The 24,550-nt window shown below is 39.6% G+C and overlaps 2 protein-coding genes across 3 annotated transcripts; both read left to right on the forward strand.

The window, feature by feature from the left end:
• Positions 1 to 1,000: 1,000 nt before the first annotated feature.
• On the forward strand, positions 1,001 to 6,365 carry selenbp1 (selenium binding protein 1). The gene is made up of 12 exons (XM_056762572.1): positions 1,001 to 1,107; positions 2,990 to 3,049; positions 3,435 to 3,547; positions 3,753 to 3,938; positions 4,053 to 4,173; positions 4,243 to 4,425; positions 4,535 to 4,716; positions 4,798 to 4,876; positions 5,142 to 5,263; positions 5,460 to 5,552; positions 5,748 to 5,866; positions 5,963 to 6,365. Exons 1-12 carry the CDS (start codon positions 1,104 to 1,106, stop codon positions 6,123 to 6,125), a joined length of 1,425 nt encoding a protein of 474 aa, XP_056618550.1. The 5' UTR covers positions 1,001 to 1,103; the 3' UTR covers positions 6,126 to 6,365.
• Positions 6,366 to 7,000: 635 nt separating this feature from the next.
• pi4kb (phosphatidylinositol 4-kinase, catalytic, beta) lies at positions 7,001 to 23,163 on the forward strand. Of its 2 annotated transcripts, XM_056761872.1 has the most exons (12): positions 7,001 to 7,160; positions 9,105 to 10,153; positions 17,430 to 17,474; positions 19,085 to 19,312; positions 19,429 to 19,656; positions 19,746 to 19,855; positions 19,936 to 20,040; positions 20,130 to 20,253; positions 20,404 to 20,669; positions 20,971 to 21,103; positions 21,181 to 21,301; positions 21,388 to 23,163. In XM_056761872.1, exons 2-12 carry the CDS (start codon positions 9,125 to 9,127, stop codon positions 21,567 to 21,569), a joined length of 2,571 nt encoding a protein of 856 aa, XP_056617850.1. In that variant the 5' UTR covers positions 7,001 to 7,160; positions 9,105 to 9,124; the 3' UTR covers positions 21,570 to 23,163. The 2 variants fall into 2 exon arrangements, with proteins under 2 accessions (XP_056617850.1, XP_056617851.1); XM_056761873.1 differs by lacking the exon at positions 17,430 to 17,474.
• Positions 23,164 to 24,550: the final 1,387 nt, after the last annotated feature.

Below are 24,550 nucleotides of genomic sequence, written 5' to 3' on the forward strand. Positions count from 1 at the left end.
TATAGACTGACCCTAGTCATTTTCCAGGACTGCAGAGGATATTTGATCCTAAATGAATCCTACAAAACAAGTCTAAGGTGTGGTTTAAAAGGATCGTTTACAGCTCCTGAAGGCATCCTTGAAAGAGTTAAAACATTCCCGCTGTGTGCTCCTTGGTCCTTAAGCCGCACGTGGGCTGTACAAACTTCCAGAGGATTTTAATTGGTTTATTTAATGTCGTGTGATGCAGTTGGTTCATGATCCACAGTTGGTGTAGTATCTTGCGATACTAACAAAAAGAAGACTCGGAGAAGACCATCATTCTCAATGGTCACCTTATTGAGGACCCATCGTAGCTTAAAACATGCACACAAAAGTATACACCACGCATCTTCACAGCCTTCTCAAAGCCCCAGACACAAAGCCTTACTGAGAGATAAATCTCAATATCCACATACAACAGTTGTAATGTTTAGTGTTTTTGTATAAAATATACAAGACTAACCCCTCCCCAAACCCTAAATCTAACTCGCATGATAGTGCTGCACAATCTGATGGGAGCACAAAATGTTAGAACAGCGGCGAATTATCATTTTAATAATTGGTAACATAAATAGAAACTGCAGTGCTCGCAGTGGTTTAGAGACATTGTGTTTTCTGAAATTAAAATACAAGCAAAGCCATTATTATTGTTTTTCTATCAATGTGAAGACATCTGTTTGAACTTTTGTTTTTACTTTTGTATGAACTTTTATTGTGCCATGCTGGCCGTGAACTTCCGGAAGACTTAAACGTGCTTTGCTCATAAAATAAATCGTTTTTGCTTTATTGTATATTCATTTGATGGATTTGCGATCAAACAAAACGTTACACTACGATGTATATATATATATCTATAATGTAATTTTTATAGTGTTTTCACTACTGTCTCTAGCTCCTGAGATCCTTAATCACCGCGTGAAAATCCAGCCCACTTGCGGCCTAAGCTCCTCCCACTTGCAGTTTGTGGCGTTAACTCCTCCCACCTGCCGTTCTCCCGTTTGCAGCGACCACTGCTTGGCTTGACTGCTTCCGTTCAACTTCTGCAACTTTCCTCGAGCCACTCAGTAACTAAGTTCGCCAGAATGGGTAAGTGTCACGTCTTCTGCACGGTCTTACTGATAGCACGAAAGTCTCTAAAACTTGTTTTACGCGATTTGTCAGGTTTGTAAGCATGATGTTCGATGACGTTTTACATTAATATTGTTTTACGGTATTGTCATGAGTGACACACGAGGCTTGCGGAATTCATTGTTAATACTCCCCTTTTTATTGCTAGCAGTGCACTGAATGATGCATGCAACAAAATTGAAGTTCATCAACTGTTAGATTTGTAACAAAATTTCAAATGCTATTAGATCGTTAATGATAATCTGTGTTTAGCTGTCAGGAAGCAGATCTCCTTAAACTAGTAAATACCTCACTGCTTTCAGGAACTTTCCCAGAGTCACTAAAAACTGCAGTTGTCAAACCAACTTAAAAGGGCAATCTAGACACAACCTTACTGTCTAACTACAGACCAATATCAAATCTTCCTTTTATAGGTAAGATCATTGAAAAGCTTGTCTTCAGTCAGCTGACCAAATTCTTGAACTCAAATGGCTACCTGGACAATTATCAGTCTGGTTTCTATCAGCATCATAGCACAGAGACAGTGCTCATAAAGATAATCAAATATATTAGATTGAATTTTGATTCATGCAAAATATCAGTTCTGGTATTACTAGATCTCAGTTCTGCCTTTGACAAGGTAGATCACAGCATACTCCTACATCGGCTGGAAAACTGGGAAGGGCTTTATGGGTTGGTACTTACTTGGTTCGGGTCATACCTTAAAGTGAGAGGTTACTATTTGAACATAGGCAACCATAAATCTGACTGGACACCTATGACTTGTGGTGTTCCACAGGGCTCGATTCTTGCTCCGCTCCTCTTCAATTTGTATATGCTCCCACTTGGCCAAATAATGAAAAAGTACCAAATTGCCTACCACAGCTATGCAGATGACACTCAGATCTATCTATCCCTCTCATCCAATGACTACAGGCCTATTGACTCTCTTTGCCAATGCATGGATGAAATTAACAGCTGGATGTGTCAAAACTTCCTTCAGTTACATCAAAACAAAACTGAAGTCATTGTTTTTGGTAACAAGGATGAAACAAACAAGGTAAACACAAACCTTGACTTAAGAGGTCTAAAGACACAAAGCAAGGTAAAAAATCTTGGGGTCATTTTAGAGTCTGACCTTAGTTTCAGCAGTCATGTCAAAGCAATAAGCAAATCAGTGTACTACCATCTCAGAAACATAGCCAGAATCAGATGTTTTGTCTCAAACCAAGATCTGTTTAATATTTTAAATGTGTTTCTCTCTCCTTTATCTTAAATGTGTGCTTTCACTGTGTGTGTGTGTCTGTGCTTTCTGTGTGTACATGTGCATATTGTGTGTGTGGAGTGTTTTGTGTGTGGGTGTGTCTGTCTTCTGTGATTTCATCTTTTTCTTGTTTTTACAGGTATAACTTTAATTGTTTTGCCGTCAATATGTCTCATGTACAGCTGTTTTGTAATGAAAAATTGTAAAAAGCGCAGTATAAATAAAGTTGAGTTGAGTGCTTGATTTTGAGTTGAAGCGAGTATTAAAAGATACACAAAAGCTGTTTGTATGGCTTTCCTTTGAACCTCAATCTACAATGAAGTACAAACTCAGGGATTACAAAGAATTTGCTGACTTTTTAAAACATGTAAACAGTTATTTAAAATCACCCCTTGTGCATTGATTACACAACAGTAACATTGGAAGAGGTTGCATTGACCTGAATGTAACCCATAAACATAAAAGAGAAGGAAGTTATCTTCTTGGAACAATTCCTTGGCTAGACATGTCCTCTTATTGTGACATTACACATCTGTTGTAGCTCTCTTTGGTTGTATAAACATGTAAGTATATATTTTGTTTTCCAAACATTTACAGAACAGAGGACTTGCTCAGGATGTGGACCCGGGTTTAAAACCCCTCTTGATGCAATGAAAGGTGGGTTTATGTCAAAAAAAACTTATTGCCTCAATACAAACAAGTTGTTGGTAACTTGGGTTATACAAATGTTGCAAGACACTTGGAAGTAAAAGTGACCCTTTGCACAACATCTGATCCTGCAGTTTCTCCTACCCGCCACTAGAGTTCCCCCCTAAACTGATTATTGCCTATATTTACATTTACTTATTTGGCAGACACTTTTCTGCCATGTTCTAACCACTGAGCCACAGGAAAGCTTGAAAGCCTATATGCTTTTTCATTAATCTCTGACCATACGCCTTAAGCCTGATTTTAGATCTGACATATGTTGTTTGAATACAAATAGGTTGTTAGATGACAGGAAAAAAAGAAATATAATCAACCTAAATTCTTACCCTTGCAGGGCCAAGAGAAGAGATTGTCTATCTACCATGCATTTATCGCAACACAGACATCCTGAAACCTGACTACCTTGCAACTGTTGATGTTAATCCAAAATCTCCAGATTTTTGCAAGGTAAAAACAATAATGCAACATAATTTTTTAGATTAGATTAGATTAGATTCAACTTTATTGTCATTACACATATACAGGTACAGTGTAACGAAATGTAGTTTAGGTCTAACCAGAAGTGCAATTAGCAAGTGCAGATATACAGTGTGATATCAAGACGTTGATAATGTGCGACAGATTATTATAATGTATCTCGGCTCTTGTCCAGGTGATTCACAGGCTACCGATGCCAAATCTGAAGGATGAGCTGCATCATTCCGGTTGGAATGCCTGTAGCAGCTGTTATGACGACGCTTCTAAAACACGCAATCGTCTTATTTTGCCCTCCCTGATCTCTTCCCGTATCTACGTTGTTGACGTGGGTACAGATGCTCGGGCGCCGAGGCTTCACAAGGTTCATATAAAAACACTTGTATATGAATGACAAAGCTTTAAAATCTAGTGTCAATGGCTCACTTCCATGTTTAATTCTTATCTAACCCCTACATGCACTACCGTCTACCTCCAGATGGTGGAGCCCACAGATCTGTTTTGGAAATGTGGCCTTGCCAATCCTCACACTTCTCACTGCTTGGGCAGCGGCCAAATCATGATAAGTGCCATGGGTGATCCCTCCGGCAACGGAAAGGGTAAGGTCTTAACTTCAGGGTATTTTCAATAAACACGTTCAACTAAGTTAACTTTGGGTGTGTTGGAAGGGGGTTTTGTGCTGCTGGATGGACAGACCTTTGAAGTTATCGGCAACTGGGAGCAGCCGGGTGAAGCAGCACCCTTTGGTTATGACTTCTGGTATCAGCCGCGTCATAACGTCATGATAAGCACTGAGTGGGGAGCGCCCAAAGCCTTGGGGAACGGCTTTAACCCTGCAGATGTCAAAGCTGGTATGTGTTGTACCCACAATTACAGGCCTGAGTATTCATGCTTTCACACACAAAAAATATGCAGTTGCAAAACATTGTAAATGACTGAATAGGAAATAAACGTTTGTAGGACACTACGGGCAGTGCCTTCATGTGTGGGACTGGACAACACACAAGCGAATTCAGACTTTGGATTTGGGAGAGGAGGGTGCAATTCCGCTTGAGATCCGTTTCCTACACGACCCTGCTGCATCCGAGGGCTTTGTGGGCTGTGCGCTGCAGGGCACGGTCTTCCGCTTCTACAAGACACCGGCAAGTGTATATAAAATACTATTTGAGACCATTAAATGACTTGAGAGAAGAAATCTTTTGTTATAAAATTTGTTTTTATAGAAAGGGGATTGGGCAGCAGAAAAGGTCATCAAAGTTCCTATCAAAAAGGTTGATGGTTGGGCTCTTCCCGAGATGCCAAGTGGGTGTTGTTTTTAATTATCCTTTAGACAAGTAATGCATAAAGTTGCATAATTTCTATTTCTTTTGAGACCAACACCGTAAATTCACTGCATATTAACCGCTTTGTGACATCACAGTTGGTAGGCTATAAATATAAAATGAATTGCATCAAAAAAATTCATGTAATTTCGTCTTTTGAAGCTTTGTAATGACTATTGCAAAAGTTAAATGTAATTTTTTTACTTTTTTTAAAGTCACAAGGTTTCTAATATCTGTTCCCATAGGTCTTATTACGGACATCTTAATTGCATTGGATGATCGCTTCCTGTACTTCAGTAACTGGTTGCATGGAGACATTCGGCAGTATGACATCACTGACCGGAAAAATCCACGGATGGTTGGTCAGGTGAGACTGCTGTGATAAGCAGAATCAAGAAACCTAGGTTTACATTTCAAAATGTCTAAGTAGAATACTATTACTATTATAGTGCAATATATTATCTTTGTGCATAAAGATGGTGGTTATAAAATGAATTTGCTGTACTATTGTACAATATAACGTGCAGTGACATTGTCTTATGTTCTAAATTAACATTCGCAAGGTGTTTCTGGGGGGAAGCATTTTAAAAGATGGACCCGTCAAGGTATTGGAGGATAAAGAACTGGATACCCCGCCAGCGCCACGAGTGGTGAAGGTAACTTTTTTCAACTTTTTATTTTTGCTTGTTTCCTTAAAGTGATTGACAAAATCACAGATGGAGCCTTAAGATGATCCCAGATGACAGATGACCCAACTGATTGTCCTCCAAATCATGAGGTCACACAGACAGACCTATGAAGAGTTATAGAGCATATTATTGCTGGTGGTTAATCATTGTTTTCCACATCAGGGAAAGAGGATACAGGGAGGACCTCAGATGTTACAGCTGAGCCTGGATGGAAAAAGACTCTATGTCACCACTTCGTTATACAGTGCATGGGACAAGCAGTTCTACCCTGACCTCATCAAGTGTGACCATTTTTATTTCACTTTATTAAAAATATCTGTTTTTAATATAATATATACATATGCAATGGTTCAACATCTCTTTTACTCTCTCTTCAGGGAGGGTTCTGTCATGATGCAGATTGATGTGGACACCGATAAAGGTGGCCTGAAGCTCAATGAGGACTTCCTTGTAGATTTTGGAGCAGAACCAGAGGGTCCAGCGCTTGCCCACGAGCTCAGATATCCCGGTGGAGACTGCACTTCTGATATTTGGTTATAAAATGAGATGTACTCAATTATTATGATCATGTATGTAGTAATACTCATCATTTAGAGAAGACACAGGTTTCACGTTATCATGATACTTATTGGTTGAATGGACCAAACGCTTAGTAGAATCAAAAGTATTGCAATTAGCTTCTGAAAGAGTAAATCTTGTGTATTACGTGAATCACATCAGCCAACAAAACAAATGTCTGTGCACTTTGTATGGTTTAATAAACAATTTTAACTCCGTCAATTCCTAAGGTCTTTTTCATTTGTTGTTGCTAGGGCTTTCCAGCTCATTAGAATTGCAAAGCGGCTTTTCAAACATCTTATGCAACTGCACAGAGGATGCACACTACATCATGCCAAAATATTTTAACAACAAGTTAACAATTAAAAATATATGTTAAAATGTGATTAATTGTTACTCTGTGTTTCAGTGCTTAGACAAATCACAACGTTTACGAATCTAACATTTGTGCACTAAAAAGAAGATATTTTCAATCGAGCAACAATACTTATAATGTCAAATTATAATGTTACGTCTTTGCTTTATTTTATTGTTATTCTAGTCATACGAAAATTACAATTAAATTAAAATATTTTAAATAAATTGCGTATTTTTATAAGTAAATATTATAATACAAAATAAGTATTTTAGTTTATTCTTGTTAATATTATTGATGTATTTTTTTATATTTAGCAGTCAATTATTTGCTTGACTATGTTCTGGTGTTACTCCGTAGTCTCTAAAAGAGAAAGCATGTCAAATTCACTTTGTCTGTGCGTCAAACCCAACCAAGCCTCCTACTCAGACAGCATTTTTCAGTTTTGCCGAGGTGGCACAAATGTTATCTAAATAGTCAGCTCGTCATGTTTTTATACGCCGCCTGTACCAGGCAGTTGATGCGGGCAGCCCTAGCGTATCATTGCTCCACTCACTTAGCGAACCGGCTAGTCAGCAACAGGAGATCGGCTGCTGCCAAATGGGGCATTTAAAACACAGATAAGCCGATTAATATACCCCTTTCACCCGGTTTATTTTGAGGTAAGACTGCTGTTCCACTTTAATAAGTGTTCCTTTGGGTCGCTCCTGAGGTGAAGGAAGGGACATTTAAAGAAGAGACGTTGCATTAGCCGCTCGGCTAAGCGTTTAGCATCCGTTTGTGTATTTATGAGGCTGTTTAATTTTTGGCCTTCACAACTGTCAAACTTTATTTAATCATTCACCAATTTATCATAAATACTGTAGTGCTGCCTTCGGGAAGATTTTTGGGGGGTATTACATGGCAGAAAAGTAGTCGACGTGTCTCCGCTAAGTATGCTCGGATGCTAACTCGGTACAAAAGTCATCATGTCGAGTCGGACAATAACAAATATTATTGCGATTATAAAGCCCATCGAGCTGTAAATACGGACACTTTTATGAGTTTTGACAGTCTAAACAATGCACTTGTTTAGTTCGAAGTATCTTCTCAAACCTTCATTGAACGTCAGAGGTATTTAAATATGTGTTTTATATGAATGATTTGTTGTGACGATGTTGATGACTTGTTCTCTCCGGAAAGCATCGTTGATACTTTTTTATTTTTTCCAAGTTATTGTTGACAATGATTCTATAGAAGTTGGGTTTTTACATGATGCGTTTCTTTACCGGTCTTATGAAATACTGATAGTTGAGATAACTTGCTCAGTGCAAGTCTAGATCACGATCTACGTGTTGTGTGTTCCTCTAGATCACTGTGTCAGTGCTGCTCTCACATTTCAATGATTGCATTGCCTTCTTTCCATTGCAATAAGAGAAGCATATATTTCGGACGACGGTTTTCATGTGAAACCAAAGATAACACTTGTGTACAAGCAAAGTTTGAATGTGATTTTCTTTCTAACACAATTGTGTGAATCCATGTTGCAATGCTATCACTGCCAAGTATTTTTCCATCATGCAGGAGGGAGCTGGCACAACACACAAACTATCAGCTCGGAGTAAACGGTCCCCAAGACTTGGATGCGTCATATCACACGTGCAAAGCAAGATGGTTTCTTCATTCGAGATGACTAGATCTCCACTAGTTGCCATGTGCTTTATTCTACATCCCTTTCAGAATCGGTTTTGAAGTGAGGTGTTGAAGTTTCGGGGGTTCTTAAAACAGTTGTATCTTCCTCTTGTAATGACTAATGATGTAAAGTTCTGCAGACATTTTGATGATCAGGCTTTCAACTATGTCAATCGAAGTCAACTTTTCCATTGTTTTCTTGATGACTTCACTATCTCGAGGGCTTTAAAAGATGATAACAAAATCAAAGAACAGGCGTGCTACTAATGAAAATGATTAAGCGCTGTATCTGGTGAACTGTGTCTCGTATGATATGTATCAGCACTCAGGCTTTTATAATGTGGAAGTGTTGTGGTAACTGGTATTTTAGACACCGATGCTTCACATTGACTGGTACTGGTCTTCTGGTTATGGCGAGGTAATCTGCTGGAGGCGGATTATGGCGTTGTGTGTAGCTGGGGATCAGCATGACCCTGAGGAAGAGCTTTTCTTGCCTCGCTAAAGGATGTTTATCTAAACATAAAAGTTGGTTTTAATGTGATCTAATATATTTTAAAGACACAGAGGAGTTTACTCTTTTAATGTCTTTTGTCTTAAAGAGATTCTGTCATTTATTCACCCTCATGTCATTCGAAAACTGAATATGACTCTGTCGTCTGTGCTCACAACACAAAATTAGATATTTTGAGAAATGTCTCTGTGGTTTTATGTCCATACATTGGATGTCAATGGGGGCCAATTTTGTTTGGTTACCAACGTTCTTCGAAAAATCTTTTGTCTTCTGCAGAAGAAAGAAAGTCTTACAGGTTTGGAATGACATGTTGGCTTAGTCTCATAGAAATGATGCATGTATGTTTTATTGCTTTGTAAAGCAAGTTTGCTCTAGTCCTGGTTTTATGTTGCCTCTTTCTAAAACCTGTCTGTGTCTTTTGCAGTGGCCTGAGAGTTTGTGGCCATGGGTGACACCGAGCTGGAGCTGTCCCCTGCCCTGCTAGAAGAGCTGCAGAAGAGCCCGTCAGCCTCTTCCACCACCTCCTCAACCTCCTCTCTGTCCCTACCCTCTTCTCCATCGTCTGGCCCTCATCCCCTAACCAGCTCCAGCCCGAGCACCAGCGAAGGCCTGTCCACTTCCAGCCCCCCTCTAGACGTCATATCCGAGGGCGTGGGTGAACTCAGCCTGGTGATTGATACCGAGGTGGCTCAGAAAGCCTGCCATGAGGTTCTCCAAAAGGTGAAGCTCTTGAAGGGCGACGGAGATGTACCTCCAGGGGAAGCAGAGCCCGGTCTGCCAAACGGTACCGTGCACCACGAGGCCACAGATGTAGGCGGAGGAAAGCCTCAAAAGATCAGAGAGGAGGTGGCGGAGCCCCTAAAGAGCGTACGGCGGCGTCAGAAGAACAACTCATCCAAGCAGTCCTGGCTCCTGCGGCTATTTGAGTCTAAGTTGTTCGATGTCTCCATGGCGATCTCTTATCTTTACAACTCTAAGGAGCCCGGTGTCCAAGCTTATATAGGCAATCGACTGTTTAGTTTCCGAAACGAAGACGTGGATTTTTACTTGCCCCAGTTGCTCAATATGTACATTCACATGGACGAGGACGTGGGCGACGCCATCAAACCCTACGTGGTTCACCGCTGTCGGCAAAGCATCAACTTCTCCCTGCAGTGCGCCTGGCTGCTGGGGGCCTACTCTTCTGACATGCACATCTCCACGCAGCGTTACTCTCGCGGCACGAAGCTGCGTAAACTCATCCTGTCAGACGAGCTCAAGCCCTCCAGCCAGCGTGTCCGCAGGGAGATTCCGCAGCCACCCCTCTCCTGCCCTCCTCCCCTTCAGCATGGTCAGGGCATGAGCGAACACAGCCTCTCGCCCTCCAAACGCACGCACCAGCGCTCGAAATCCGACGCCACCGTCAGTATCAGCCTCAGCAGCAATCTGAAGAGAACCGCCAGCAACCCCAAAGTAGAGAGCAGTCAAGATGAGGTGAGGTACCTTTGAGGTCACATGCTTGTGAAATTGTCATATTTGTGTCATGTTATCTTTAGTGTTTCAGTGATTAAGTTCACTCTCCAGCCATTGCATACACCTGCCACCGATGTTGGTTCTCAGCTGTTTGATGCAAATGAGGAAGGCAAACAGCTCACCGATTTGTGTGGTTTCTATGGATGCGATGGAAAAGGTGTGTCCCTGTTCCACATTAGCTAGTGTAGTGTGAGTCTGGGACTAATAGTCAACTGCTCGGCAACGAGAATGTTAAAGCGGTTTCTTTAATGACCGGTCTTTGTGAGATACCATACTGTGTTCTGTCTCGATATATTATCAAAAAAATTTTTAATAAAAAAGACTTTAATATATAAGTCGTGATTGTTTTGGAACGATGTTTGTAGCCGCACAGATAGCACACACTTCTGTAAAGCACATAGGAGACTTCATTCGAAGGTGGATTTCAGTAAACTAGTGTAATATTACAAAGCTGATGCTTAGAAATACAGCCGCAGAAAAATGTAAGATATTTACAAAAAATAGTGTTTTTTCTGAATTCACTGTTCTGTTATTTAACTACTAACAATATTTCTCCCGAATTCCAATATTTGTACATGTATTTAGGAAAGAAGATAGCCAATTTTTATATGAATTAATTGAATTTCAAGTCTGCATTCCTCTCAAAACTTTTCAGCTTGTCACAGTGCATTATGGATTGCATACGATGTATTGCTGGCGTAAAATGTGTCCTTACAAGCTAAGAATGCAGCCTAATGTTGCCGGCTACCTTTTGGAAAGCCTTTGGTAACGTGGCTTTGATGCTGTCTAGATACTCAGCTGATTTGATTGTGGAACCAAGCCGTGGTTTCGTGGCGTATTTGATTACATTACCGCAGCCACATATGTACATTTGAAACCCCCAATCCTATTAAAGGCAGGAGCCAGAAGCGGGTGAATCCATTTTTGTTTGTGCTCACAGAAGAATCTCTGCAGTTCTCCTTGTTAGGACAGCCTATTCTTTTGTTTTTTTTGCTAAAAATCCTCACGCTGACCTCTCTGGGGATCAAAATTCCAGCATTAGTTTGGAGATGTGTGTAGCAGATGGATCGGGTCCTGTCGGTATGGCCAGGATCCACCTTATTTTTGGCGTTAATGTGGGCGCCGCCATCTTTGAGCTGTTTGTGTTTAGACTTCCAGTGAGCCTCTTTAGCTGATGGCAGTCATATTGCGAGTTAGACGAATGTGCTGTTTTGACTGGCTAGTTAATATTTATTATGGAATGAAAAGTACAAGCTTAATGTTTGCAGTTACGAGTTTGCCATAATATCCAGTGCAAACGCAAAAAAGTCTACTAAAGATTTGTTTTGACCGTAATCCACGCACCAGAACTGAATCTAGATGTCGCGCTCCCTATGATCTGGATCCATTATTCATTATTTTAGCCCACTGGATGCCCTTTCTCCTGGACAATTTACCTACTTGAATACAATAACTAATAATCATCGTTCAAAGGCACCACAACTAAATAAGCAGTATGCAACTATTGGTATAATAATATTAGCAGCAGTTCGAATGCTGTCAGTATTTTTACACGTGTTTAGCAGTTTAAAACTTAATAGTCAAAAGTAAACTTTCCTTCAAAAGAATCGCAGCTGCATGACTTCGTAACAGGACTTGTGCTGCCATTACATTGCAGTTTTATCCAAAGCACATTTAACACTTTGTCAACATGTTAAACAGTACTGATAGCTTGTAATTTACCAGGCCGTGTTACTATGAGGAATAAAGCTGATGTGAGTTAGGGAGAAAGTAAGCATGATGAAATAATTTAATTTATATAAAAACAGACAGTTACTGAGTGTGACGGATGCTGCAGCTCGGTGGACACCAGTGATAAAAGAGCAACCAGCCGTCTCGATTCTTCCGTAATTAGTTGGAATGTTTTATCCACTTTGACTGGGATTCACGTCTGCTTTTAAAAATACGAATTCATGTTCTTTGTCATGTACAATTTCGAACGACTTTCTCACCGTGCATGCACTGGTATGTCTATCCAATGCGAAGACCCGGCAACTCTGACAGAATATACGAAATAATTCAATATATCAGGCCACTTCATCCTCCTACTGTGTAAGGCGTTGCGATTTGCGGGTGTGAATAATATTTCCCAGAACTGTTTTAATAGTGTTGTGAGCGTGGTCCCGCGACACCACTTCCATTGTTTTCCGCCGGCTAGTAAAACAGAAGTCTCAAGACCTGATGTACGTCACATCGTTTACCTCCGCCTTTGAAAATAAGGTGGATATTGTGAAGGAAGTGGAAGGACAGTTATTACCTTTTCATTATACCATAATGGCCATTTCTCGAAACAATGTATTTATTACCTGATAAGGATTTAAGGTTTGCTTTCCAACTCTTTAAGTTTAGAAAACTGATCCAGGTGTGTATTTGTTGGTCAGTATAATTTTTATTTTGTGTGTCTAGTTTATATCAACAGTCTCTTCATCAGCCCAGAAGGAAACTGTTTATATGGGTTAGTATGAAGAGCGAGTTGTCTTTTTTTCGCAACCTTTATATAGAGTCAGGTCAGCAGGTTATGTAATGTCCTCCTACGGATCATGTTCTTTTGTAATGTGTAACTTCAGAGCACCTTTCAGTTGTTCTTTATTTTTGGTTCCTTTATTTCCATCTCATGACGCATCTCACCCCGCCGCTCCTTTCACCCAGTACTCCCTGTGTTCTGACATCCAGTCATGTGGACACAATCATTCGCCTTCCTCTTTTATCTCTGCGCAGAGTTGTTTTGTACCCCCCTACTGAACGTGATCTCGGTGCAGAGATGTTGCCACGTCTGCTATGGTAACAGAGGTGACGTCATTTCCACGACAGCAAGCTGTTCTTTGTCAAATGATTGTGAAATGTGTTCATAGCATTGGCTCACAAAAGAAGCATGTTAAAGGTGTAAACGTAGGAATTACCTTTAGAAGTGTAGTGGTCGTTTACTATATGCAAATTCGAGAAAGACAAGCATTTAAATATATCATGAGTATAGGACAGATTAAACATGTTGTAGTGTTTTTTTTTAAAGGGATACTAACCATCTAGTTGTTTTTACCCTGTATGAATTTCTTTGTTCTGTTTAATAACAAAGAAAGATATTTGGAATAATGTGGGACACCATTGACTACCATACTAGAAAGAATTAAAATGGTAGGCAATGGTGACCCAGAACTGTTTGCTTTCCTGAATTCCTCAAAATATCTTCTGTGTTCAACGGAACAACACATTATACAATAATTTTTCTTCTATGGTAGTCAATGGTGCCCCAGAATTGTCAGTTGCTAACATCTTCTATATATATTGCTTTGTATTTATCTGAGTAGTTCATGAGGTCATTTGGAATCGGGGTGCATTTTAAAATGAAGTTTTGCTTTTTTGAACGTTGATCTTCTCCGGCATATTGAGCTTTGCCGCTTGTGTAGTCTTCTACAAGTGGATTTGGTGCTGACTCTAATCAGAGCAATTTGAATAGCATACAAGTCTATCAGATTCTTTGTCAACAGAAGTTCTGTGTAAATAAATCACTGGTGCTTTTTAATCTAATCATGCAAATGTTTCATTCTTTCTATAAACTTTTAGGAGTTATAGCAGTAGTTGTATCTACTTAATGGAGCTTTTCCGGATAGAGGTTTTATCTGGGGCGGACAATGTTACTCTGTGTTATCAGGTGGAATTTGGACCCCTGCTTTGCTGGAAGAACTGATGGGTTTAGTTCAGCCTTATCAAGAGACAAAGGTTTATAATTCAAGTAATTAACAGGGAATTAATAACTCTCATCCACAGGCAGTGCCAACACAAGATAGTGTTGTGCTAGAAATACAACCGACTGTTATTTTACTGGAGGATGCTGTGAGTAGTTTTTAACGCTCCAAGCCGTTGATAGATATGGCTCACGTCTTTTTAATGGAATTGAAAAGCCTCCATCCACCAGTGTAAAATCAACCCAAGTGTAAAGGGACCGTTTGTTGGACGTGTTGCAAAAAAACTGATTTTATTTTAATGGTGGCTTCAGTTCACTCCTGATCAATTTACAATTATTTGGAGGCTGTATTATTGACAGTAAAAGCCTAAATCGTAAATATATGATGACCCAATTTTTTCCGATTTATTTCCCCAAAAAAATATCTTATATTCAGAACAATATATTTGTTTCAAATCTGAATCAAAAATGTGTTTAATGGCAAAGCTCTAAAACAGACTATTAATCGTCATAATCGCAATGATTTATTAGACAATTATCTATTTCATAATCGTGACAGTTGTAATATTGAAGCATGTTTATCTCGTCATTTAAGAGGTACAGGTCAGTCGAGAGGTGGTTGGGCGTCCTGCAGTCATAAGGTGTGGGGGAAGAAAGCATTAAGGAGTGTCAACAGAAAGTTGAAATGCTGATGTGTCTCTTTGTTAGGGAGATGCTAATGTGGCTCCGCAGGACTCTTTTGTATACATTATTGGGTAACACTTTACAATATGGTTGCATGTATTCGCATTATTTATCATAAACTATCATAAAATTATGAAACTCGAAACAAAATGTTGTCATTATTTACTCACCTGTACCCATTCACATCTATTGTATGGATACAACAACAATGCAAGTCGATAAAAATGTTCTTTAAAGTATTTAGAAGTGTTTGAATTGACGAGAAGATTTATAGGACTCCCAGCATATGCATGTTTATTTTACTTCCACCCTGTTGGGTGATTCATCATCTTTCGCATAAGACCACCACAGTCATGGTGTGTGCACAGAGTATGATGTCATGATGTTGGTGCTGGTCCAAGATGCAGTATGATGCAATATCTCCGTGACTTTGATTTTATGATCCGAATTACTCCTGATGATGATTTTAAATGCAAGATATGATTTTCTTTATGGTTGCAGCAGCCTTGAAGTATGATGATGCAGTAATATGACGCCACACATTTGGTAAATAGTCAGTATAAACATGCCTGTTAATAAGGGAAATGCTTATATAAGTTGGGGTTAGGTTAGGTTAGGGTCAATAAACTTTATTACACGGCTTGTTGGAATGCTTGATTCTGATTGGCCAATCGCGACATTTGCAGGTTCGTTTTTTTCCCAGATAACAAGCTCTCTAAACTAATAACACACAGTAACCCGGATGCAGCAAATCATTTTGACAGGTTTATTGATAAGTTAAATATAAATGTCTTTTAATAATATATATGACATTATATTTACAAATTATTAAACCAAATTGCCTGTTCATGACATTTGAATGTCATTTCTTATCTTAAAATCGAAAGTAAACCGCTTTTCCTCACGGGAGGTCTGCTTTAGGTAAAAATGAGCTAATAAAATATTTCAATTTCACATTTCATGTACAGTTTTTCTCATGTGCCATGTAGCCGTATAATAAGCAGGATAATGTACAATCAGCCGCATGTTATAGTGAAATAAGCCCCTTTAGTGTAGTGTTAATTTCGTTAGCAAAAATAATGATGAAAAATATTTGCCAACGGCTATTTTCCCAGGATGCTGGTGAGACAAAAAGCAAGGCCATTAAACGACAACTGAGCCTTTTTCAGATTGCAATATCGTTGATGAAAAATTATGAGACTAAAATGTAGTTATACAAATACAAACTTACCTAAAAACTCTTTTCAGTTTGTCGATAATAAAACAAAATAAATATTACAGATTTTTGTGCAAGCGTCCATGTTTGCTGGCACCAGATAACAGGAGTTCAGATCCCCCAAACAGGGATGAAAGGTTAAAAAATGTATACGTTTCCTTCCTTTTTTCAGACATCAGAAAGACGCTAGTTATTTGCAGGAGAAATTTAGGTAGAGGTTGGATGTCATGAATATCATCATGGCATATGTCCTATGGACTTGTCAAACCTCTTCTTAGATGAAGCTAGATGAAGTTGAATAAATGATGCACTTGATTTGACATTCTTTTGATTTGTGCTTCTTGGTATAAGAGATATTTATAATGAGTTGACATTTAGTCGACTAAACAAAAAACAGGACAGGGATGACTTAATAAAATAAAAACTAAAAGGTGTATTCGTCGTGGGAATAAAACTAAGAATAAATGTAAAAATAGCTGACAAAATGAACATGACTTCAGTGTGAAACAAAAGCCTCCGCTTCACATCAAGTCCTGATCACACTGAGTGGAATTATTTCTGCGATAACAACCGAGTGCCTGTACATTATTCCTTACATGTTATGTTCGTATTTCCAGCCCTAACTTAACCATGATGAAATCTCAGCACATTGGCTATTGTGTAACTGACAGGAAATAATGGTTTGCTGTTCACTCTTCCGGTGTGTTTGTGAGCGGAGGAACCGTCTGTGGACGGAAGGACGTGTTGAATCCATGCATTTGAATGCAATCATAAATAGCGCTGCTGGCAAAATGTGTCTCTAGCCCAGACCCCCACTTATTTCCATCAATTATAAAATATAGTTTTTATACTAATGCATTAATATACTATTGCAGTAATATACATTCTGCTGTAATAAAAGGTTATAATGTTATGAGTTGTCACTATGATTTTATATTTATATAAAGCGATGGTTTTGAGCCTTGTTAGCTGCTGTAAATACGACGTTTTTGTGGGCTGCAAGTTTTATCTTCATACTTTGTCAATTTTATGTTACAGTTTTGTCACCCAAAGACGAACATTCTGTCATGGACTCACCCTCTCGTCAGGTCAAACCTGTAGGACTTTCTTTTTTCTGCAGAACGCAAAAGGAGATATTTTGAAAAATGTTGTTGACCGAAGCACTTGCATTGGATTTGTGTCCATACATTAGAAGTCACTGGCTCTCACTGCTGTTCGGTTATCAACATTCTTCAAAATCTCTTCTTTTGTGTTCTGCAGAAAAAAGAAAGTCCTACAGGTTTGAAATGGCAACAGCAGAACTTTCATTTTTAGGTGAACTATCTCTTAAGTATGTATCAAATCTAGCATTAAGCCACGTGTGTGTGTGATAGTGTTTCTGTGTGTCCTGTAATCCCTCGTCCTGTCCTCACCACCGGCCATGGAGTGTTTGATCAGAGTAGCTCTCAGGGATTAGACCCAGTCACATCAGTTGCCAGAGATAAACATGACAGGACATCCTGCAGGCCTGCAGTCTCGGATGCTGAAACGCATGAGCGGAGTGTAACCTTGTGTTTTTGTCTTGCTCTTCCTCTGCTCTTGTACTGTAACTGCCCCCCTCCCTTTTCCTTTCTCAGGATTTGAGCTCCAGCTCCGACAGTCTCGAGCTAGAGGCTGGTACAGTAAGTCTCTCACCGTCCATACACTCTCCTCTGTGCGTAGTGGGATGATGGCTGTGTTTGTTTGCAGGCGGGGTTGACTCCACAGATTCCTTCAAATGTGTGCCTTTGAGATTTGCAACCATGCTGCCGCATTTCAGTTATATATTATTCATTTAACAAAAAAGGTACAAAAAAAAACGTATCCAAATCTCACAGTATTTATGTTAGTTTGGGACCAGACCAATTTTTTTTGCTTCAATCCATTAGGAAATTAATGGATTTACACCTGGATAGTTTTGGAAAAACTTGTACCTTATTTGTATGAAGAGATTGATGTAAGCTTCTGACCAAAAGTCTTTTTCTACGACCTGACAGCATGCTTGCAAACACATTTGTGTGTATGTACTTTTACGTTTTAGTTGTAATTATTGGGAGGTGTAACGATCCTCTTATTCTCTTATTTAATCAAATGTGAAGGTGTTTTGAGCTGTTGGGTTAGATGGAATAATTGATGCGGTTTGTGTCGGCTTCAGACTGGGGTTTTCTCTTACAAGTATGATGTTAATATAATACAAGACTTTAGGTTTTCTTACAGAGATTATGAAACACAATTAACAACACAGAGTAACAGTGAGATATTCTTTGGAAGACATTGGTGGTATGAACTCCTTTTTTGTTCTGGGTATATGCAAAGGCTTTAAAGGGGTCGTTCAGCCAAACAATTCAAATAGTTATAATTTACTCATCTTTATGTCAGCCAAGATGTATATGACTTCCTTTCTTCAGTTGAACACGCACAAATCATTTTAAGTTGAAATGCTGTACTATATCTGACATGCATATACATCCATCAATAAAAATGATTCATTTGGGTTTAACTGAAGAAAAAAGTCACACATCTGTGACGGTATGACGGCGAGTGAATTATGAGAAAATTTTCATTTTTTGGATGATCTTTTCCTTTAAATGACTTTTTAGTCTCTTTAGGTTCTTTGAGATGGAAATCATTTTATGGCACTGCCGCTTGTTTCTACATGGATCGGGGGTCTCCGTGTTCCCTTTGGCATTTGTAACCACAGGTCGCACATGTGGAGGAGTTTGATGAGTCTTTCTCCACATTTTTTTTCTGTTCTTGGATGAGCTTTGATGTTTTTGTGTTAATACTTTTTCCCATTTCAGGTGATTCTATTCATTCATGACTCTTTTGCTCCACCTTGTGGTCAGCTGTCGCTTAACTTTTTTTCTTTAAAACGCTTCATTTTCAGTTTACAATGCTGTGTCAATCATGCATGCAGATGTTTTGAGCACTGCTCATTATGGTCCTGTGCTGATTAATATATAAAAGCTATTATAACTCATGTCCATAGAAAGTCAGTTCTGACTGGTTTCATCTTTGGTAGCAGTGTTGACTCAATATCCAAATGTTCAGCTACTTGTCAATACTTGCTTAAAATGAATATATATTGAAGACATATTGAGATATTTTGTTATTCGAGCGTACTGTTTCTTTGGTAAAATACATTTTCAAATCTCTATATCATTTTTTTCCACTCTTTCTTTTCATGATGTTGAAAGGATGTTTCTCACTTCTCCCGTCATCTTTTGTTTCCCCCTCAATCTTCCTCTCTTAGCCAGTGCGTCTGACTCCCCAGAGAGAGTTTATTAAGTCTCTGATGGGCATCGGCAAAAGACTGGCCACTCTGCCCACTAAAGAACAGAAGACTCAGAGGCTGATCTCAGAACTGTCCCTGCTCAACCACAAGCTGCCTGCGCGGGTCTGGCTGCCCACGGCTGCTTTCGACCACCACGTGGTGCGCGTGCCTCACACGCAGGCCGTCGTGCTCAACTCGAAGGATAAAGTGAGATTGTGCTCGGTTTCTCGTGAAATAAGTGGAAGTTTGTTTTATGCTGTTTATAGTTTGTTCTTTATGTACAAATGTTTTACGATTTCCCGAAACGTTTTTTGCTCGTGCAGGCACCTTATTTAATCTATGTAGAAGTTCTGGAATGTGAAAACTTTGAGACGTCAAGCGTGCCGGTCCGGATTCCAGAAACAAGGATCCGCAGCACACGCTCCGTAGAGAACCTCCCGGATTGCGGCATCACGCCCGACCAGCGTGCCAGCAGCTTTTCAACGGTTCCCAATTATGACAACGACGACGAAGCGTGGTCTGTAGACGACATCGGAGAGCTGCAGGTGGAGGTACCTGGACAGAATGATAACCATCTTTGCGAATGAACTTTTATGATTGTCATCCGAGAACTCAATATTTTTGCTTCCTTTTCTCTAAGCTTCCTGAGATCCACACCAACAGTTGTGACAACATCTCCCAGTTCTCAGTAGATAGCATCACGAGCCAGGAGAGCAAGGAACCTATTTTTATTGCAGCTGGAGACATCAGGTAAACTTGTAGCCTGTTGAGCTCACTACAAATAGTGAAGACTGTAGTTATTATACGACATTTGTGTTCTGTTATGTTAGACGACGTCTGTCGGAGCAGCTGGCCCACACACCCACCACTTTCAAGAGGGACCCCGAAGATCCCTCAGCTGTAGCTCTAAAGGAACCGTGGCAGGAGAAAGTGACGTCCGTATTATATTTTACACCTCAGTTTGATTTGTCATTCCATTGTTTTGGACTGTGATTGAGTTTCGCTCTTCTGTGTTGTTGAATAGACGAATCCGAGAGGGCTCTCCCTACGGGCACCTGCCCAGCTGGCGTCTTCTTTCTGTTATTGTGAAATGTGGCGATGACCTGAGACAGGAGCTGCTTGCCTACCAAGTGCTAAAACAACTGCAGGTTGTTTATCAATACTATTTTGTTTATATCACAAATAGATATGGTATTCATGTAGTATACAATTCTGGTACTGATCATATATGGACAATACACTTCTGCTATTTATCTTCATCATTGACCCTCATTCTCATCATGTTTGGGGTCTCTTAGATTATCTGGGAGCAAGAGCGGGTTCCTCTTTGGATCAAGCCCTATAAGATCCTGGTCATCTCTTCAGACAGCGGCATGATTGAGCCGGTTGTCAACGCGGTGTCCATTCACCAGGTGAAGAAACAGAGCCAGCTGTTGATGCTGGACTACTTCCTGCAAGAGCACGGCAACTACACTACAGAGGCCTTTCTGACCGCACAGCGCAACTTCGTCCAGAGCTGTGCAGGCTACTGCCTCATCTGCTACCTTCTGCAGGTTAAGGACAGGTGAGGCTGTTATATAGTTCATTCTATTAGTTAATTCCTTCATTATTCACTCATCCTGATGTCATTTCAAACCTGTAGGAGCTTCTTCTGCAGAACACAACGAAGATATTTTGAGAAACATGGGTGACCAGACAACATTGGCTTTTATAGACTTCCATTGTATAGAGACGTTTTTCAAAATATATTTTTTGTGTTCCACAAAAGACACAGTGAGAATTGGCCGAAGTGTGCATGTTTGCTAAGAATTGTCGAAAATGTAATGTTGCTATTATACTAATAACATATGTTATTTGCATTATAGGCACAATGGAAATATCCTTCTGGACTCGGAGGGCCACATCATTCACATCGACTTTGGTTTCATCCTCTCCAGCTCACCACGAAACTTGGGCTTTGAGACGTCTGCCTTCAAACTCACCAGTGAATTTGTCGATGTAAGTGCAGATCTCTAAAAAGTACTCGTCATGTCCGAATTGGGGAGAAATAACGCATGGCTGAAATCTGCTTTAAGGTGATGGGAGGTCTGGATGGAGACATGTTCAACTATTACAAGATGCTAATGCTCCAAGGACTCATCGCTGCACGCAAGCACATGGAGAAGGTCATCCAGATTGTAGAAATCATGCAGCAAGGTATCACTCATCTTGAACGTTTACACACAGCCTGAAACTTTTGGTACCGTTGGGCTTTTCAACAGAAGCGTGTTTGTATTCGACAGGTTCTCAGCTCCCATGCTTTCACGGCTCCAGCACCATACGTTACCTGAAGGAGAGATTCCACATGAACCTGACGGAGGAACAGCTGCAGGTTTTGGTGGAACAGATGGTGGACGGGTCCATGCGCTCCATCACGACCAAGCTGTACGACGGATTCCAATATCTCACAAATGGCATCATGTGAGCGGAGGGTGCACGTGGACTAGAACGCTAGAACTGGAAAAAGGCTGCACCGTTTTGAAAAACCACTCCCGTTTCCCATAACCACACCTGCTTGTCTGCCTGATTATTTTTCGTTATGGATTTCTTTTTACTCTGAAGAGGTTTTGTGACGTAACTGTCCTCTTTTCTCAACAGGATATCTGGTTTAAACTCTGTCTTCTTGCATTTCCCTGGATGTCCCTTCAGAGCTATTTTAGCCAGTTTTTCAGTGCCTCATTTAAACACTAGACTAGGCTGCTGTGTCACGATCTGGTTTGACTCGCACATGTGTACAGATTTTACTATCCCATATTAACATCTGCAGTTTCTTTTTTGCTATACCACTAATGCTTTTTATCCTTGATTGATGGAAATTACTGGACAACATTCGGATTTTAACACGCATATCTGCAATGTGTAGTCCTTGCTGGGGTGGAAAACAGGAGATGCTGTATGTAAGCGTGTAAATTGCCTGTAAAATGAGAGAACGGGGTGGTTAACATTGCTGCTTTGTCCAGCTATGTGAAGTCAGTGTTACATTAAATGTTTTCTAAGAGAACTTCAGCTCTCTGTCTTAGTCAGCGCTGCCGAATGAAGAAAGCCATCAAGCCATCAAACTTTTACTTCAAAAGCCCTTGTGCAGCAATGGGTTGAATAAAGCTTTTGGATGTTGTAAACTTTAAAACACCAAAGACACTGACCAGTGATATACTCTCATCCAATTGGTTACTGGTTTAACTGAAAAAAACTGAAATAAAATTATGACTGGTCTGTTTTTTTTACTATGGTAAAAAAGGATAGGATGAGTTTCCAAAGGTGGATGCTGTTTCAAAGGTTGCAGACTAAAATATGAACTCGGCAACTTTGAGACAAAAACACTATTTATTGCCCATTTACAAATATTTCATGCTTACATGGCATTTGTGAAATACACGATAGTGTCCGGAATTCAGTTTGTTGTTCTGTTTGGCAGAAGTTATAATCCAAGTGCTCATTTGTACAGCTTACCTGAATTTATAATGGCCATTTTCTCATCTGATCTCTGGCTACCTGAGGTGGGTCAGCCATCTTTAAATGTAAATTGACTGAGCCACTGGAGTTTTTTATTATTTTTAATAAATGTGAGAGGAGTTTAGAAGCTGTTGCACAGGGTTTGATGGAGAACTGATTGCTGCTCATATTTTAGCAGAAGTGTAAGGGCTATGAAAAAGGGGGGATGACATACCCATTAAGTCTTTGTTTTAATTCCTTTACATGTACAGGTCTAAAGTTCCCGGCCTAGTTTTTCATTCTTTTATTTTCATTGAAATTTGTGAGGGTTCGCCCTTTCTTATGCCTCTGTGACACCTGTACTATTTATCTGTTTCTTATCTATTTTAATTCATCTCCCAGTGAAAGACACAAATTCCTTTTAGATGTGTATGTTTTCAACAGCTTTTTCTTGACTGTTTTATACTTCTGTTGTTTCGACGTTCAATTCTTTCTTTCCTTTGAAACTTGTCAAACGGACCAGCTCTTAAGATCATGTGAATAACCTTTGTGAATGTTCCTTTGTATAATAAATTAAATGTACCTATTCCACGTGTTTTAAACATTCAGTCTTTTGACTATATTCTCCTGGGACCCAGCAATTGAACTTTGCGATGCACATATAGTTTTATGGAACATAGAGATCTGGTAAAGAATTGTGGTAAAGCTCGTTTCTAGGATGTGCTTTTTGTTCCAAATGTTCGCCACAATTTTACAAAACATATAATGTGTCCTAGACTTAAAATAAAGTGCAAAAAATGATTACGACACCATGACATGGTCGTTAAGGTAAAACATTGATGCACATCAATTTACATTTCCTTTTGTGAATTTAAAACACAAGCTTGAATCCAGTTCACAATAGGATACGTATGTTACACTGTGTGATATTTTTAAGAATCATTCTTCTATTAACTTTTACATTTAGTCATTTAGCAGACGCTTTTATCCAAAGATGAGGTGTGAGGTAAACAATGGAAGGAATTGGAACAACATAAGAACAGCACAAAGTCTCATGTAGCCCACCACCGTATACAAACTAAGTTGTTAAGTCTACGTTTTTTCAACTGGCTTCGGATATATGAGGTCCCAGAGGTTCTCAACTTGATTTAGGTCTGGGGAAGGTGAGTCAATGGCATCAATGCCTTCATCGTCCAGAAACTGCCTACAGACTCTGATCCCATGAGGTCGGGCATTATCAGGCACCAGGAGGGCTCTGCCCTGCATCAGCAGATACTTCATAGCATGTGGAGGTCTATGAGACCCTCTGGAGATGGTCCTCCCCAGACCACCCTTGCAGTTGCGTCTCCAGTGTACCACTTCTCGCTTTCATTGCACAGAAACAAGTAAAAATGCTTCCGGGTTGATTGATATTCCAGGAGGTTAAGCTGCGATGACTAAGCGTTCCCTTAAAAAAATTTTTTAGGAGTGTATACATTTATTATAGTTGTATATATTCATAATTTCGAAGTTATTGCATATTTTTCATGAATATATTGTAGTGATTCTGTTTTACCAGAATTTTTAATAACCGTGATTTTAACATTATGAGTCACAATGGTTACAAACTCTCTCTCTCTGCCTCAGCAAACTTCTATATTGAGTGATTCATCGGCCAAAAAAGAGAAACACAAAAATGTAACTGACCAAAGTTGACCATCGTCTCAAATTGTATACTACACATCATTTAAGCTTCAAAGTTTCAAAAACACCAGAGATTGTTGTCACCGAATGTAAGGTTATATGTGACCCTGGATCTTAAGTAACACGGGAACATTTTCAGTTAAAGACAAAAACACTTTGTATGGGTCAAAATTATCCATTTTTCTTTTATGCCAAAAATCATTTGGATATTAGGGATCGTGTTCCATGAAGATATCAAGTACATTTCTTATCGTAAATATATCAAAACTTTATATTTGTGAGTGGATGGCC

Source organism: Triplophysa dalaica, chromosome 12, assembly GCF_015846415.1.
Source record: "Triplophysa dalaica isolate WHDGS20190420 chromosome 12, ASM1584641v1, whole genome shotgun sequence".
NCBI classification, from domain to species: Eukaryota; Metazoa; Chordata; class Actinopteri; order Cypriniformes; family Nemacheilidae; genus Triplophysa; species Triplophysa dalaica.